Source organism: Pectinophora gossypiella, unplaced genomic scaffold (genome assembly GCF_024362695.1).
Source record: "Pectinophora gossypiella unplaced genomic scaffold, ilPecGoss1.1 Pgos_72, whole genome shotgun sequence".
Lineage (NCBI taxonomy): Eukaryota > Metazoa > Arthropoda > Insecta > Lepidoptera > Gelechiidae > Pectinophora > Pectinophora gossypiella.
Window position 1 is genome coordinate 44,151 of NW_026063282.1, and position 17,298 is coordinate 61,448.

The 17,298-nt window shown below is 39.2% G+C and overlaps 1 protein-coding gene and 1 long non-coding RNA gene across 2 annotated transcripts; one reads left to right on the plus strand and one right to left on the minus strand.

Annotated features, from left to right (window-relative positions):
• Positions 1-2,044: 2,044 nt before the first annotated feature.
• Positions 2,045-2,770, minus strand: LOC126381648 (uncharacterized). The gene is made up of 3 exons (XR_007568910.1): positions 2,577-2,770; positions 2,155-2,365; positions 2,045-2,079 (listed from the first exon to the last, which is right to left on the minus strand). It is a non-coding gene; the product is annotated as an uncharacterized LOC126381648 (long non-coding RNA).
• Positions 2,771-13,153: 10,383 nt separating this feature from the next.
• Positions 13,154-14,620, plus strand: LOC126381646 (uncharacterized). The gene is made up of 2 exons (XM_050031102.1): positions 13,154-14,069; positions 14,520-14,620. Exons 1-2 carry the CDS (start codon positions 13,175-13,177, stop codon positions 14,618-14,620), a joined length of 996 nt encoding a protein of 331 aa, XP_049887059.1. The 5' UTR covers positions 13,154-13,174.
• Positions 14,621-17,298: the final 2,678 nt, after the last annotated feature.

Below are 17,298 nucleotides of genomic sequence, written 5' to 3' on the forward strand. Positions count from 1 at the left end.
CACCTATAGAAATATAACAAACATGCGAAACAAGATAGATTACCTATAGGACAACAGAATCATAATCTATTTAAAAATTAAACAGCTACAGTTGTTTCAACTCAGAGAACTAGATAGAAATGGCAATAGGAACCAGTGACATCAGGCATTCTTAGTGCTATACAAGATACCACCAAGCTATATACCTACAAATACTGTTATGGTACGATGTGCCACTGGGATTCGAACCCTGGACCTCTGGATCGTGAGCTCAACGCTCACACTGGATGATAATGAACCTATAGAAACTAATTATAGTTTAACTTACAACTTCCTCATCCGTGAATCTATACACAGAAGCAGTACCCACAAACATAATTCGCTTTTCAATGTCAGTGAGGCCAGATATTGGAGGCCCTCCACCAGTTGCAGCTATGTGGCCCCTTATTTTCTGTGCCTTATTTTTAGTTACCCAAGCTTCCCATATCTGTAGACAAAATACGAGTAGGTAATTAATACATATAAAAGCTACTCAGGTACATGACAAAAAGCTAACAGTCAAGTGACAAATCGAGAGTAGCCACACCAATGGAAGACCACTATACGACGGTGCGGTGACAACCTAGCGCGTTCAGCTCCGCAGCCAAATCCGTCTAAATAGCGATGCATTCTTCATTTTCTGTATTGCCTATAAAAGTTGTGTTCATTACTCAACTGAAATCTTTTCGCTTTAGATGTTGTCATAATAGCCTATATCACACTACAGCGCGCACCGTCGCCGTTTAATTAAATTCTTGATTGGATTCAATCAACCAGGCGGGGAGGCGGTTCTAATGTCGCTTATACTAAGTTTTTTAAAATCCGCTGATGCCTATCACTAGGCGTGAGCGCCGCTCATCCGTGTGGCGAGGCAGAACACATATACAAGTCATTGCGTTCCAAAATTCACTTTCTGGCCGACCGTGACGATGCGCGATGTCGTGTGATAGTCACCATAAGGAGAGTTCCTTCCTTAACCCTTGTAAGTAACACGTTCGCGTGCAAGCGCTCTACCATGAGCGCTTGCTGCCTTTTGTTCATTCGGCGTCGTGCTTCTAATGTATCTCCTAGCTGCCGCCGAAGCATTTTTAATTATTTTTCTACGCTTTCTATTCTATTCTATTTTCTTTGTTTTTGGCTGCATCGTTCAGAAACGATGATTCTGCCAACGTCAAGGTTCAAGAGAAAATACTTAACATTAAAATATAATTTTGATCGGTTAGGTTAAAATAATTGGTGGATAGTTCAATGGTGAAGATTGAACCTAGAAAATAACAACACAATTTGTTAGTATGACATTACAAAACACAGGGTTTAAGTTTGTGGAACAAGGAATGAAGGTTAAGACCAGACACAAAAAAAAAATACGTATATATATAAACTATGAAAATTATTAGAGTTTTATGTTATTATATTTAATAAACCTAGATAAAATATTTATAAAAGGGGTATACACTAATGTGAGGAGAAAGTTAACATTTACAGGGCGGGGAATTTTAGGGGGTAGTACATCATATAAGGAAACATTCAGCCGGGGGCAATTAAAAAACAAGTGATCAAGAGTACCCTCCTCTTCTCCACATTCACACAGGGAATGATCACGGATACGAAGCTTTGCCAGGAAAACAGGCGAACACACGTGTCCCAAACGAAGTCTGATTATGGTGGAACAAACAGGTTTGTCGAAATTACGATATTTAAAAAACCATGGTTTTATGGGAACAAATGGTTGGATGCCACCATAATGCTTATCCTTTATGAGCCTAGAATTGTTCCACCTTTCCTTCCATGATTTATGTAAATGTGGTTTAGCAAGACAACGAATATCTCTAGAAAATTCTTTGTTATACACCTCTCTGCCCGTGCGGATAGCCTCCTTGGCGCATTGGTCAGCGATTTCATTTCCTGTTATGCCACTGTGGCTTGGGATCCATGCCAAAATAACTTCAATCCCCGATTGTTGGCATTTAAATAAAACTTCCTTAATTTTGAGAGTCAGGTAAAAATTATCTTTCGAGTGAAATAGTTTTTTAATGATGTCCTGAAGGCAACTAAGAGAATCTGAAAACACAAATGATCTCGCCAGTTTATGAGATTCAATAAAGATGACAGCTTCAAGTAAGGCAATAGACTCACCTGTAAATATTGAACATTTAGGTGGGCATTTATAATTAAGGATTAATTTATACTTTGGAATCCAGACCGCTGCTCCTACATTATCGGAATCCGAAATTTTAGATGCATCTGTATAAAGATGTAGCCAACCTGGCCAGTTCCTTTCAGAGATTCTGTTGAACTCTGCATTAGCTCCTGGAGAGTTCTTATTTATTTCCAAGTTTAAAATAACCTTGGGACAAAAAATTAGTATATTAAAATTAAATTCGAATATGGGGTTTTTTAGAGTCTGTTGTACTGTGGAGATGTCAATCTTTTTATATGAGTTAATTAATAGAGGCAAGTCTTTGTGTGACCAGTAGTTTAGATTGGTCAGAGAGTTTAGGGATTTTATTTTATTATGAAGAGGATGCGAAGAATTTTGAATAGTGTTAAAATAGTACCTATCTGACAGAAATTGTTGCCGTAGCTGCAGAGGAGCCTCGACGCATTCAATTTGAAGAGCATTTGTTGGGGATGACTTCATAGCTCCTGTAATTACACGTAAACATTTATATTGAATTTTATCAAGTTTACATAATGCCATCTTGTTACAGGGTTCCAGAATGAAGCAAGCGTAGTCGAAGTGACTTCGAATAACAGCGTTATATAAAAGTTTTTGACTGTATGGGTGGGACCCCCACCAAACTCCAGAGAGTGACCTGAGCACATTAATATTTTTTTCGCACTTATTTGCAATGTAATTGAGATGGTGAATACCTTTCAATTTATCGTCTAGGATGACCCCTAAGAATTTGACGTTGTTTTGGATGGCTATGGGTTGATCGTTCACATGGATGTCAATTGGAGGAATGGAACGTTTACGGGTAAATACTACAGCACTACATTTGTGAACTGACAAGGACAGACCATGATCATCGAGCCAGATGTTAAGGTAGTGTAAGGCAGAATTAAGACGTGAGCTTGCTTCTAGAAGTGATGATGAGCTGGCATATAAGACGATGTCGTAAGAAGGAGAGGACTGTTCTGTCAAGGTCATAAGTATAGACGTTGTACAGCAGAGGACTAAGGACAGAACCCTGCGGAAGTCCCTTCCACAAAGTTCTTGGAGAAGAAAGGGAGCCCTGGACTCTAACAGAGATAGAGCGAGCCGTGAAGAGATTACATATATTATGATGTTGAATTATAATTATTTAGGAGGAGTGCTGACGTGCATTGAATGCGGTCGTACATTTAATGCTAAGATCGGATATGTCAGTCACATGAGAGCACACGAACGACGCTCTCATTAGTTGCCGAGTCGCTGTGGCCGAATACGGTCAGGAAGGATTGATTGATTGATTGACTTTTGATGTTGACCATCCTTACCGAAATATTCAGATTTAGCATTTTCTGCCTGAGCACTGGTAGGAGGACATTGTCATATGCAGAAGATATGTCAAGAAAGATACCGATGACATGTTTATCATTGCTAAAAGACCGTCTGACATCTGTGGTGAAAATGCTGAGACTATCCAAGGTACCCAAACCCCTTCTGAATCCGAATTGGGACTGAGACAATATGCCTTTGTTTTCTAGGAACCACTCCAATCGGTTTTTTATTAAGTGCTCTAAAATTATGTCTAGAGTGGACGAAAGGGCAATGGGCCTATACGAGGCCGCATCACTGGGATTTTTCCCGGGTTTTAAGATGGGGATAACAATTTGTGTTTTCCAGGCTGTTGGTACAGAGCCCGAAATGAAAATTTCATTGATGACGTCAAGAAGATAATGTATGGCAATCTCTGGAGATTTAGTTACGAATGAGTAGGGTATACCATCTATGCCTGGGGATGAATCACGGAGGTTGTCAAGTGCACAGCAGAGTTCGGCGAAGGAGAAGGGCTCATCAAAAGTATCCATAGATGGTGTTACATTATCTAGTAAAGAGAGGCAGTCCTGTGTTGGAACATAAGGAGGCGCAAGTTTGTTGGTAAAATCAGGAAGCCACGAGGATGTATCATTGGAGGGAACGTTATAGTCATCCGAGAGATAACCTCTGAAAGATTTGATACGTCTCCAGACCATGGACGCGGGTGAACGAGGAGCAAGTGACTCACAAAAATCTCGCCATCCTTTAGTTTTTTTTTGGATAGTAGTCTTTTGCAGCGGGCCGTCTCCCTCTGGAACACCAAATAACTGTCTAATGATGTTAAGTCAGCCGCAAACTTCTTCTCCGCCTCATTACGACGACGAACACTCGAGGAGCATTCAGAGTCCCACCACGGTGGTGAGGAGATTTTACCGCGAGCCGAGTTTTTAATAGGAATACTCTCATCAGCAGATGAGGTAAGGCATTGAGTGAAATCGTCGTAACAAGTCAAAAAATTTGAAGAAGAGACAGACGGCAGTGAATGCACCTTTACCCGTACAAGATCCGAGTATTTATCCCAATCAGCCTTTTTGATGCGGTATTTTAAGAGAGGTGGAGGACCTTTGATGGGAGGGGAATGGTTGTGGTAATTTACAATGATGGGGAAATGGTCACTACCGTAACAGTTAGGCAAGGTTTTCCAAGAGAGGGACATCACTAAACTAGGAGAAGCCATCGATAAATCCACCACACTTGCATTCTGCAAAGGGGAGGATCTTCTCGTGGCTGATCCATCATTTAGGACACATAGGTTACGATCGTCTAGTAGATCTAGGAGAGTAGATGAATTGGAATCATATCTATGTGAACCCCATAGCGTGTGATGGCAGTTAAAATCGCCGAGAATTAAAAGTGGATTTGGTAAATTTGAAAGAATGTTGTTTAATACGGAGAAGAGGGAGTGATCTGGATGAGGGACATATACCGAAGCTATGGTTAGGTTTAGGGCCTTAACTGCTACAATATGAAGGTCAGGGCTATGGGGTGGAATGGGGATTTGGGAATAGGACATGTGCCTATTAATAAGCAAAGCCGAACCTGCTCGACCATCGATTCTGTCATCCCGGAGACAGGCGAAGCCCGATACTCTAAAGAGTGATCCAGGTCTCAGCCAAGTCTCCGAGATGGCACAGACAACTGGTTTAAATTTGTTTATTAAATATATGAGTTCATGTTTCTTACTTCTGATGCTTTTACAGTTCCATTGAAGGAGATTGTGACCAGCCATTTTTATTGATTAAAGTGACGATAAATTGCTGTAGTAGAGTAATGACGTTGTTCGGTAGAGCATCTGAAAATTTGGATACTAGATTAACAAGGGAACAGATTAATAATTCAATGAGATTGTCGTTGGGAGTAAGGAGGGGGGTGGGGTCATCGAGATTAGGGTTGGGGAATGCACAGCCATTGGGTTGAGTTGATGACGGGGTGTTTGTAATATCCCGGTGAGCAAGGACGTCAAAAGATTTACCTAAATCTGGGGGTGTGCGTCGTTCCCGGTATACCGTCTTCCGGTAGGAAGAAGAGCTTTGATTGTGCGGAGGAAGGGTAGATGAAAAGGGGGCCGCGTGGGGCAAGGCTGTCTGAGAGTAGGAAGTTGAAGGTTGGGAGAGAACATCAGCAAATGAACGCTTTACTATCGGGAATCGATGAGATGCGTCAGTGTAAGAGATACTCTCCTCTGACATGACCAGTTTTATAGCCTTTTGTCTGGAATGTTCAGGACATTTGGGGTCAGTGGCCCTATGGTTACCACTACAGAAAAGGCATGTTGGAGGGGAGTCTCCGAGATGGCAAAAACTGCAGGGTCATGGGAGTTAATCATATGCAAGATTTCATGCTTCTTGGGACGAAGACTCTGTGCATTCCATTGTATGATCTTGAATTTTGGTAATGACTTGATTAAGATCCTTTAGCATGTTGGCAACGTGGTACGGTGGTGAAAAGTCATTGTATCTATTTAGAATGTTCATAAGAAGGTTCACGAGGAGGTCCAAAAGGTTGTCAGTCTTTGGGGCAGGAGAGTTGACTAAACAAACTCCGTTATTAGGGGCTGGAGGGTCCCTGTCTGCGATGAGGGCCTGATGGGTTCCAGTGTCATACCCCTGACTAGAGGGGGCTCTAGGGCGGGCTGGCTTGATCACGGTTTTTTTATAACTGGTTTGTGACGTTACTCTGTGGCCCTCGGAATATGAAGGTTGAGAAGATGGAGCAGGGACTAACAGAGAAAGCATAGTTTTTGCTACATCAGCATAAGCCCGACGAACTTGGGGGACCTTGGCAGAAGCCTCAGGGAAAGAGATATTTTCTTGGGCCATTGTTATTTTAATCACTTTCTGTCGCCCGAGCTCTGGACAGGATTTGTTTGTAGCAAAATGCCTGCCCAAGCAGAGCACGCAGGAGGCATCTTCCTCTTTTACTGGACAACTATTACCAGGGTGGGGTTGGGTACAACGATAACAGCGTGGCTTACTGGATCGGCACACACCTGCAATGTGACCAAATCTGCAACAATTGTGGCATTGGATGGTAGGCAGTTCATAAATTTCTACTGGAAGGGAAGTATAGAAGCAGAATATTTTTTTTGGCAGAGTTTGTCCAGTGAAAGTGACAACTAGGGTGCCAGTAGGGACCCATTCAATATTACCATCTTTGGTAACTTTTCGGTTTAGTCTGCGCACTTTGCAAATGTGGCCACAACCCAGTGGCAGCTCAACATTCTCCACAAACTCTGAAAGGCTCCAATCGGTAGGAACGCCACGAACAATTCCCATTCTGGTCACATTGTAGGTGGGGATAATGGCAGTCAGGTTGCTTGAGACTAGCATGGGGTTTGTCACAAAATTATTCGCTGCTTCTGGAGTCAGGAACTCAACAGAGATACGATTACGTCCTGCCACCTTGACTCCAGTGCGAGCAACATCGGTTATTTTTGAGTGGGCTAGTAATTTACCAAATTGGATTGGGTTGATTGTAGTGCCAGCTTTAGGATGCGACTCTAACCGCGAAACATGTACAATAAACGGGCCGTCGTCATTTTCGGTATAGACTTTTGTTTCGTTTTCATGAGTCCATACATTTTGCAAGGAGTCGGATGGAGGAACTCTCGATTTCTTGGGAATATCACTATTTGAGTCTATGTTATCTCTACGTTTACGGCTTGGGGGCAGCGCATCGACCATTTCTGCTTCTTGGATAGGGGGATCGCCGTGTTGTGCGAGAGCACGTGGATCCGGAGGGTCCGGCGGCTCGCTAGGAATCGACGACATTGCCGTCGATTCCCAGCGTTATAAAAGCACAAACACTTACCTTTCTACTAAAGGACAACACACCACAATAAGTTAGTACACAGGGGGAATGTAAGGCAACAAAAACCACGAAATTTTGGGACAATCTCAACAACGCGTGTGAAATCCTTAACACCCAACTTGGCAGTCCTATATATTTCTATAGCGTATTTATTGTTATTTTTGTACTAACAAAAACATATGAAACGTCACTGTCACAAATGACAGCTGACTGACGCTAGGGTTATTTTTTTTTGTTATATCTGTCATTACTTGTATTTTATAATTTTGTACTAAAAAACTAGGTCAAAATAATTATGGCAAAATAACAATTAAAACACTTATAGATAACTAGCTTTTGCCCGCGACTTCGTCCGCGTGGCGTGTTATATAAGAGAGAGATCTTTGTGTGTGTGGGAGTGCATACTTATGCAGTTTAGATTTTTTCATAAGTACATTTTTTTTTCCCAATAACTCCCATTTTTCAAAATACAGCCAAAAATAAACTTTATATTTACTAAGGTATGCATGCGTGCTAGATTGAATCAATTGATTGAATTGTTTTTTTTTTAATTGATTGTTCATTGAGTTTTAATTTTAATACACACTTCCTCTCTTCCCTTCAACGTTGCTGTGCCCTATAGGGTCCATGTTTTAGTTCCTATGCCTATGTAACACCCTATTGTACTACATGGAATGCAATAAATAATTTAATTGAATTGAAAATATCTATCTTACGCGGTTTCGATTTTTTCATACAAATGTTTTTTTCCCACTAACTCCCGTTTCCGTGGGAATTTTGCAATATCCTGTTGCAACTAAGCTTTAAGTTAACTAAGGTACCTGCATGCCAAATTTCAAGCGTCTAACTTAAGCGGTTTAGATTTTTCATACAAAAAGATTTTCCCGCTAATTTCCGTTGCCGTGGGAATTCCGGGAATTCCTTTCTTAGTGCACCTCTACGGTACCTAAGCTATGTCCCTTCCAAATTTCAAATGCCTACGTTTAGCCGTTCAGGCTATGCGTTGATATATGTCAGTCACTGAGTCAGTCAGTTTCTCTTTTTTATTTAGATTTGATTTTTTCATACAAATGTTTTTTCCCGCTAACTACCGTTCCCGTGGGAATTTTGTAATATCCTGTTGCAACTAAGCTTTAAGTTTACTAAAGTACCTGCATGCCAAATTTCAAACGTCTAACTTGAGTGGTTTAGATTTTTCATACAAAAGGATTTTCCCGTTAATTCGCGTTCCCGTGGGAATTTGTGAATTCCTTTCTTAGTGCACCTCCACGGTACCTAAGGTACCTGCATGACAAATTTCAAAGGTCTAACTTGAGTGGTTTAGATTTTTCATACAAAAGGATTTTCCCGCTAATTCCCGTTCTCGTAGGAATTTCGGGAATTCCTTTCTTAGTGCACCACTACGGTACTTAAGGTATCTGCATGCCAAATTTCAAACGTCTAACTTGAGTAGTTTAGATTTTTCATACAAAAGGATTTTCCCGCTAATTCCCGTTCCCGTGAGAATTTTGGGAATTCCTTTCTTAGTGCACCTCTACGGTACCTAAGCTATGTCCCTTCCAAATTTCAAATGCCTACGTTTAGCCGTTCAGGCTATGCGTTGATATATGTCAGTCACTGAGTCAGTCAGTTTCTCCTTTTATTTAGATTTGATTTTTTCATACAAATGTTTTTTCCCGCTAACTACCGTTCCCGTGGGAATTTTGTAATATCCAGTTGCAACTAAGCTTTAAGTTTACTACAGTACCTGCATGCCAAATTTCAAACGTCTAACTTGAGTGGTTTAGATTTTTCATACAAAAGGATTTTCCCGCTAATTCCCGTTCTCGAGGGAATTTCGGGAATTCCTTTCTTAGTGCACCACTACGGTACTTAAGGTATCTGCATGCCAAATTTCAAACGTCTAACTTGAGTGGTTTAGATTTTTCATACAAAAGGATTTTCCCGCTAATTCCCGTTCCCGTGAGAATTTTGGGAATTCCTTTCTTAGTGCACCTCTACGGTACTTAAGGTACTTGCATGCCAAATTTCAATTGTCTAACTTGAGTGGTTTAGATTTTTCATACAAAAGGATTTTCCCGCTAACTACCGTTCCCGTGGGAATTTTGTAATATCCTGTTGCAACTAAGCTTTAAGTTTACTAAAGTACCTGCATGCCAAATTTCAAACGTCTAACTTGAGTGGTTTAGATTTTTCATACAAAAGGATTTTCCCGCTAATTCCCGTTCCCGTGGGAATTTCGGGAATTCCTTTCTTAGTACACCTCTACGGTATCTAAGGTACCTGCATGCCAAATTTCAATTGTCTAACTTGAGTGGTTTAGATTTTTCATACAAAAGGATTTTCCCGCTAATTCCCGTTCCCGTGGGAATTTCGGGAATTCCTTTCTTAGTACACCTCTACGGTATCTAAGGTACCTGCATGCCAAATTTCAAACGTCTAACTTGAGTGGTTTAGATTTTTCATACAAAAGGATTTTCCCGCTAATTCCCGTTCCCGTAGGATTTTCGGGAATTCCTTTCTTAGTATACCTCTACGGTATCTAAGGTACCTGCATGCCAAATTTCAAACGTCTAACTTGAGTGGTTTAGATTTTTCATACAAAAGAATTTCCCTTCACTACTCTGCTCCTATTGATTGTAGCGTGATGAAAAGTAAACTATAACGTGTCCAGGAGTGTGAAGAATAATTGTACCAAGTTTCATTAAAATCCGTCCAGTAGGTTTTGTTTCTATAAGGAACATACAGACAGACAGACAGACAGACAGACAGACAGACAAAAATTTTACTGATTGCATTTTTGGCATCAGTATCGACCACTTATCACCCCCTGATAGTTATTTTGAAAAAATATTTAATGTACAGAATTGACCTCTCTACAGATTTATTATAAGTATAGATTAAAATATCCCATACAAACTTTCAACCCCTATTTCAATCTCTTCGTCCCTTCTTTTCGCAATAAAAGGTATCCTATTTTCTTTCTCAGGGTCTAAAGATTGTCTGTGCTAAATTTAATCAAAATCGGTTGAGAGGTTTAAGCGGGAAAGCGAAACAGACAGACAGGACAGAGTTACTTTCGCATTTATAATATTAGTAAGGATTATTTTCCCTCGTTAAATAGTAAACAAACTAAGTGTAGGTGTTATAATTTCGTTGACGAACTGATTACCTATCCGTTTCTTTGTCTAAAATGAGTATTACCTTATTACTATGATTGATTACTGGGCTTAAAGTTCGTATAAATGTCTATCGAATTACCTCCTCAAGTTTAAAGCGTAGCTAGTCATGTAGTACTATATTAATTATGTGGTGTAAGTAATTAGATTTTATCTGTATGTAATGTAACAGTCAGTTGAATAAAAAAACTTATACAAATCAGATCAATTAATTGGCGTAATGTGATTCTAGAAAGAGTTTTAATGTTAATAGATAGCTAGCTATAGCTATGTGTAGGTTCCTGTAGGAATGAGATATAACTGTTTAATAAAGACAGTTGCATCAAAATTTTATCATAAATTCCCTAAATTATGGCGCCTACCTACCCTCTAAGTTAGAAAAGTGATCAAATACTAACTTGAAGTCACTCAGTTTAAAAAAAAACATCGAAATCATTCCAGTAGCTATGGCGTCATGCGCTTCTTGACACGATCACGAAATCTGGATTTCCGCGGGAATGAGGTATTTTCCCGCCATAAAAAGTAGCCTGTGTCCGTGCCTAAGATCCTATCTTTAAATTAACCAAGTCTTATAAAATTCCGTTCAGACGTTAAGGCGTGAATGAGGCAAACTTTTAAAACAAACAATTAAAAATCACTAATCTAATTAGTTTTCTGTCTACTGCCTACGCCTTAAGTACGATAGCATAAATATTAATAGGCCATATCCTTTTCTAGATTACTATCTATCAGCTAACTAAATTTTATCAAAATCCGTTGAGCCGTTTAGGCATGATAGACAAAACTCCCAGCAAAAACCATAAAAAAATCACTAACTCAATTCAGTTTTCTGCCTACTTCCTACCCCCTAAGTACGATGACGTGATCAATTTGATCGTACAACCGTTTTTAGATAACCAACTATTACCTTACTAAATTTCATTAAAATCCGTTCAGCCGTTTAGACGTGAAAGAGCAAAAGTCCCAACAAAAACGACTACAAATCACTAAATCAATTTAGTTATCTGCCAACTGCCTACCCCCTAAGAACGATGGCGTGATTATTTATAGCCTATGACCATTTCTAGGTTATCATCTATCACCATACCAAATTTCATCAAAATCCGTTGAGCCGTTTAGGCGTGAAAGAGTAACAGACAGACAGACAGACAGACAGACAGACAGACAGAGTTACTTTCGCATTTATAATATTAGTATGGATAATGACATATTTAAATTATAAGTGTACACAGTCCAGGCCTGGGCGCCATACATTCTTGAAACGTCTCCTTTGGCTCATATATTGAGACTTGCGAGATACATATGTGTTCTAAATTTCATAAGCTTATCTCAAACGGTTATTTAGATATTAATGTCCAAAAATCCTCATTTTTATCATTGACTGACTGACTGACTGATCTATAGATCAAAACTCTAACCCAGTTCCAGATGTTATTAAAATTTGGTATGCAGATAGGTAATTAGATGAATACAAAGGAAAAAATAAAAAACTGGCAATTTTTAAATAATTAGATTCTATTATGAACGCTTAACATAAATACCTAATTAGTGGCTATAGTTGTAAGAAAATCAGTAAGTAATCAAAACTCATGACAGCCGGTCTTTATGTGGTAGGTTAATCCACATAAACTTAATAAAATAATATAACACATATCACGCCTATATGCCCCCTATCGGGGTAAGCAGAGCACTTAGTGATCATAGAAACAATAAGACTTGATGCCACATTCGACAAGTACTGTGAGGGTAGGTAAGCTGTAGTAAGTTGGAACATGTGTTTAGCGGTGATAGGTTGTCAGCTTTTTGCCCAACACAACTCTCATCCATTTTACTGGCTTTTTTTTAACTTAACGTGAATCTTAAACGAGTTTAATACCTACCTACCACCCAATTTTATTTTATTTTCATTTATTTAGGTACCTACTTAGGTATTTCCGTTTTAGTAGGTAGGTATCTAGATATACTTACTTATTTACAATTAAGAGTAAGTACTTATAGTCGGTTTTCATATTTATACTTAGGGTAAGTACCTACGTTATTAACTGGGACTAATTATTATTTTTATATTTAGTGTAACATCATTAAGTACCTACTCATAAATAATGATAAAATAATAGGCATTTAGATTTTCGGTACACGACACGCGCGCGCCGAGTGATGCCAGAGAGCGGCGCGGGTGGGGAGGGTGGGGCGGTGCGACTAGAGATGTTAAGAACTCGAGTCTTTTGAGTCCTAAATTTTGAGCTCGACTGACAAATTGCACGACTCGACTCGTTACAATAAGACTCCCAAGACTAGAGAACTAAAGTCTATATGAGCTCTTGAGCGCAACATGGAATTCGAGTCTTTTTAAGCGCTCGAGTCGTTTTTACGGGGCGAGTCGAGCTCGAGTTCTTTTCCGTTTAGAGTTCCTTTTTAAATTAGGTAATAAAATGTTACTTTTGTGGGATATATTCGTAATCAGAAGCGTATTTTGAAAAAATAAAAGCGTTAATTGATAGGAAAAATCATTTAAGTCATCATGAAAAAATATTTTAATATTCAAAAAATAATAATACACACATTAGTCATATTTAGGCTCATTAAAAAAGTCTAGCAGTAAAGTAAAGTATATCAGTGCTTGAGAATTATACTGGGAGCAATGAAATCTTCGCCTACAAATGCTCTACAAGTAGAAGCTGGTGACCCTCCCCTATCCATCCGTAGAACGTACCTTTCAGACAGATTTTTCTCGAAAATTGTGCAATACAATAAACATCCTCTCCTATCAAAACTAAAATCTCTCTCATGCATAATACCAAAAAATCAATACTGGAATAATAAGGATCTCCCCCATCTCATCAAAAGTTTTAAAAAATTTAAAGTTTTAAACTATAAAGTTCACCAAGCAAACATAAATCCTCTTTTTTCGACTCCTTTTGAAGCACTCCTTTTTAAACCGAATATTTTGAAGAGTTTTGGTATTTTGAAAGACTCACCTGGGGCAAATGCCCTCTTTAATGATAAAATCAATAGTGATTGGAATGACTGGCTACACTTGTATACAGACGCTTCAAAGGCTGAAGATGGGCGGATCGGTGCCGCTGTCTGGATGCCTAAATATTCGACCCTTTTAAGCTTTAAATGCCCTCCCGTCTGCACGGTGTTTACAGGCGAAGCTATTGCGCTATTAGAGGCCGTCAAATTTATTCGGGTTCATAAGTTTAACAAATCTATAATTTTTTCAGATTCTTTGAGCTGCCTTTATGCCATTGACTCAAACCTATTTATCTCCAGTTCTATACATCCGCTAATTTTCCAAATTAAAGAAATGCTGTACGAATGCTATATTAATAACACTGAGGTAGTTATTGCCTGGATTCCAAGTCATACGGGCATCAGAGGGAACGAAGTGGTTGACTCATTTGCTAAGGATGCTGCAACATCGGGAAGCTCTGATCATTTTCAGTTTTATGCACTAGATCTCAAGTGCGCGGCTAAGCCTGATCTGAATAAATCCTGGCAAAAGAACTGGGATCGTTCTAGACAACTAAAAGGTCGGTATTATGGGGATATCCAACCGGAGATTCCCACCAAAACATGGTATTCTAGATATCGCTTGGCGGATAAACGATCCACCTCGGTTGTTTGTCGGTTGCGCATTGGCCATACATGCACCCCTCTACATCTGTTTAAATTAAACTTACGTAACACGCCCATGTGTGACTGTGAAACTGAAGAAGGCTCCACAGATCATATACTTTTTAATTGCCCTTTACGACCTATTTCATTATACGATATCCTTCCTTCGAAAATTCCTAGGCCCATTAACGCGAAATCCCTATTATTATTTACTAACACGTCGTTCATAAAATTACTGTGCAATTACATACAAAAGTATGATATTAAGTTATAATCATTTATGTTTTAACCAATATTAATCATGCCTTGTGATGTTTGTTTTGTTTTTATGTGCTTATATGTGGTGTTGTGTTGTCCTGTTTCAGGAAATAGTGATACCTTTGGACGTACTTTTATGGACATTCTCTATGGACAAATGTGGTTCCTGTACTTGACATTGGCAGTAATGGTCGTCTCTACTCTATGACGACCGGTTGCCATACAACCATAAAGTTGAAGTTGAAGTTGAACAATAAATACAGCATTTTCTATTTCGAGGCAATAAACTATCCGATAGAATAAACCAATGCTTGGAAGTTCGCGGAGTACCTAGTTCTGCGCTAAAATCTAGAAAAGATGACAACGCGCAACTACGTCATCGGCGGCCTACACATCGCAGTTACCACGGAATGGATGCTGCGCTTCCTGGTCATCACAAGTCTCCACGACTCCCGACGCAACGACTTGGCGATGTACTAACACCCCACAGCGTGCCCGGCCCTCATTGGACTGCTGGATGCCCCGTATTTGACGTGTGTATAACGGGGAATTTGTGATTAGTTAAATCAGTGACTAATTGGAAACAGATCAATTTCCAACTGCTTTTTAAACTGTAGCTAGACGCCGCTACACTCCAAGATGTTGCAGTCAGGACAAACAACTGTGAAGATACCTAGCAGGTGCTCTTGTACATCTAACCAACATCTAAGACGCAAGATGATTGTGATTGCTGGAACTACTTACACCTCTAGTTCAATATTAATAATAATTATGGGATTCTGACTTGTAAAAATAAAACAATAATACTCTTTATTTAATTATTTATTATTTTTCCACATCCTCTCCTATTAAAATACCATCCAACAAAGGTGCCGGTGCTTCAATACTTTCTTGGTGCCGAGCCCAACCTAAATACCACACAATGGCATCACATGAGCACAGCAACCAACAGCGCATATTATTACATAGTATACTAATATAATTTCATTCCAGGTCGCACCTTGTCTCATCCATACTAATATTATAAATGCGAAAGTAACTCTGTCTGTCTGTCTGTCTGTCTGTTACTCTTTCACGCCTAAACGGCTCAACGGATTTTGATGAAATTTGGTATGGTGATAGATGATAACCTAGAAATGGTCATAGGCTATAAATAATCACGCCATCGTTCTTAGGGGGTAGGCAGTTGGCAGATAACTAAATTGATTTAGTGATTTGTAGTCGTTTTTGTTGGGACTTTTGCTCTTTCACGTCTAAACGGCTGAACGGATTTTAATGAAATTTAGTAAGGTAATAGTTGGTTATCTAAAAACGGTTGTACGATCAAATTGATCACGTCATCGTACTTAGGGGGTAGGAAGTAGGCAGAAAACTGAATTGAGTTAGTGTTTTTTTTATGGTTTTTGCTGGGAGTTTTGTCTATCATGCCTAAACGGCTCAACGGATTTTGATGAAATTTAGTTATCTGATAGATAGTAATCTAGAAAAGGATATGGCCTATTAATATTTATGCTATCGTACTTAAGGCGTAGGCAGTAGACAGAAAACTAATTAGGTTAGTGATTTTTAATTGTTTGTTTTAAAAGTTTGCCTCATTCACGCCTTAACGTCTGAACGGAATTTTATAAGACTTGGTTAATTTAAAGATAGGATCTTAGGCACGGACACAGGCTACTTTTTATGGCGGGAAAATACCTCATTCCCGCGGAAATCTAGATTTCGTGATCGTGTCAAGAAGCGCATGACGCCATAGCTACTGGAATGATTTCGATGTTTTTTTTTAAACTGAGTGACTTCAAGTTAGTATTTGATCACTTTTCTAACTTAGAGGGTAGGTAGGCGCCATAATTTAGGGAATTTATGATAAAACTAGCGACCCGCCCCGGCTTCGCTCGGGTGCAATGCTGAGCAAAAAAAGAAATTATTTACGACATCACATTAAAATCCTCAAAAATAACAGTATTTCTCTACTATTTAATGGATGTTATCTATACTTATAATAAATCTGTAGAGAGGTCAATTCTGTACATTAAATATTTTTTCAAAATAACTATCAGGGGGTGATAAGTGGTCGATACTGATGCCAAAAATGCAATCAGTAAAATTTTTGTCTGTCTGTCTGTCTGTCTGTCTGTCTGTCTGTCTGTCTGTCTGTATGTTCCTTATAGAAACAAAACCTACTGGACGGATTTTAATGAAACTTGGTACAATTATTCTTCACACTCCTGGACAGGTTATAGTATACTTTTCATCACGCTACAATCAATAGGAGCAGAGTAGTGAAGGGAAATTCTTTTGTATGAAAAATCTAAACCACTCAAGTTAGACGTTTGAAATTTGGCATGCAGGTACCTTAGATACCGTAGAGGTATACTAAGAAAGGAATTCCCGAAAATCCTACGGGAACGGGAATTAGCGGGAAAATCCTTTTGTATGAAAAATTTAAACCACTCAAGTTAGACGTTTGAAATTTGGCATGCAGGTACCTTAGATACCGTAGAGGTGTACTAAGAAAGGAATTCCCGAAATTCCCACGGGAACGGGAATTAGCGGGAAAATCCTTTTGTATGAAAAATCTAAACCACTCAAGTTAGACAATTGAAATTTGGCATGCAGGTACCTTAAGTACCGTAGAGGTGCACTAAGAAATGAATTCCCAAAATTCTCACGGGAACGGGAATTAGCGGGAAAATCCTTTTGTATGAAAAATCTAAACCACTCAAGTTAGACGTTTGAAATTTGGCATGCAGATACCTTAAGTACCGTAGAGGTGCACTAAGAAAGGAATTCCCGAAATTCCCACGAGAACGGGAATTAGCGGGAAAATCCTTTTGTATGAAAAATCTAAACCACTCAAGTTAGACGTTTGAAATTTGGCATGCAGGT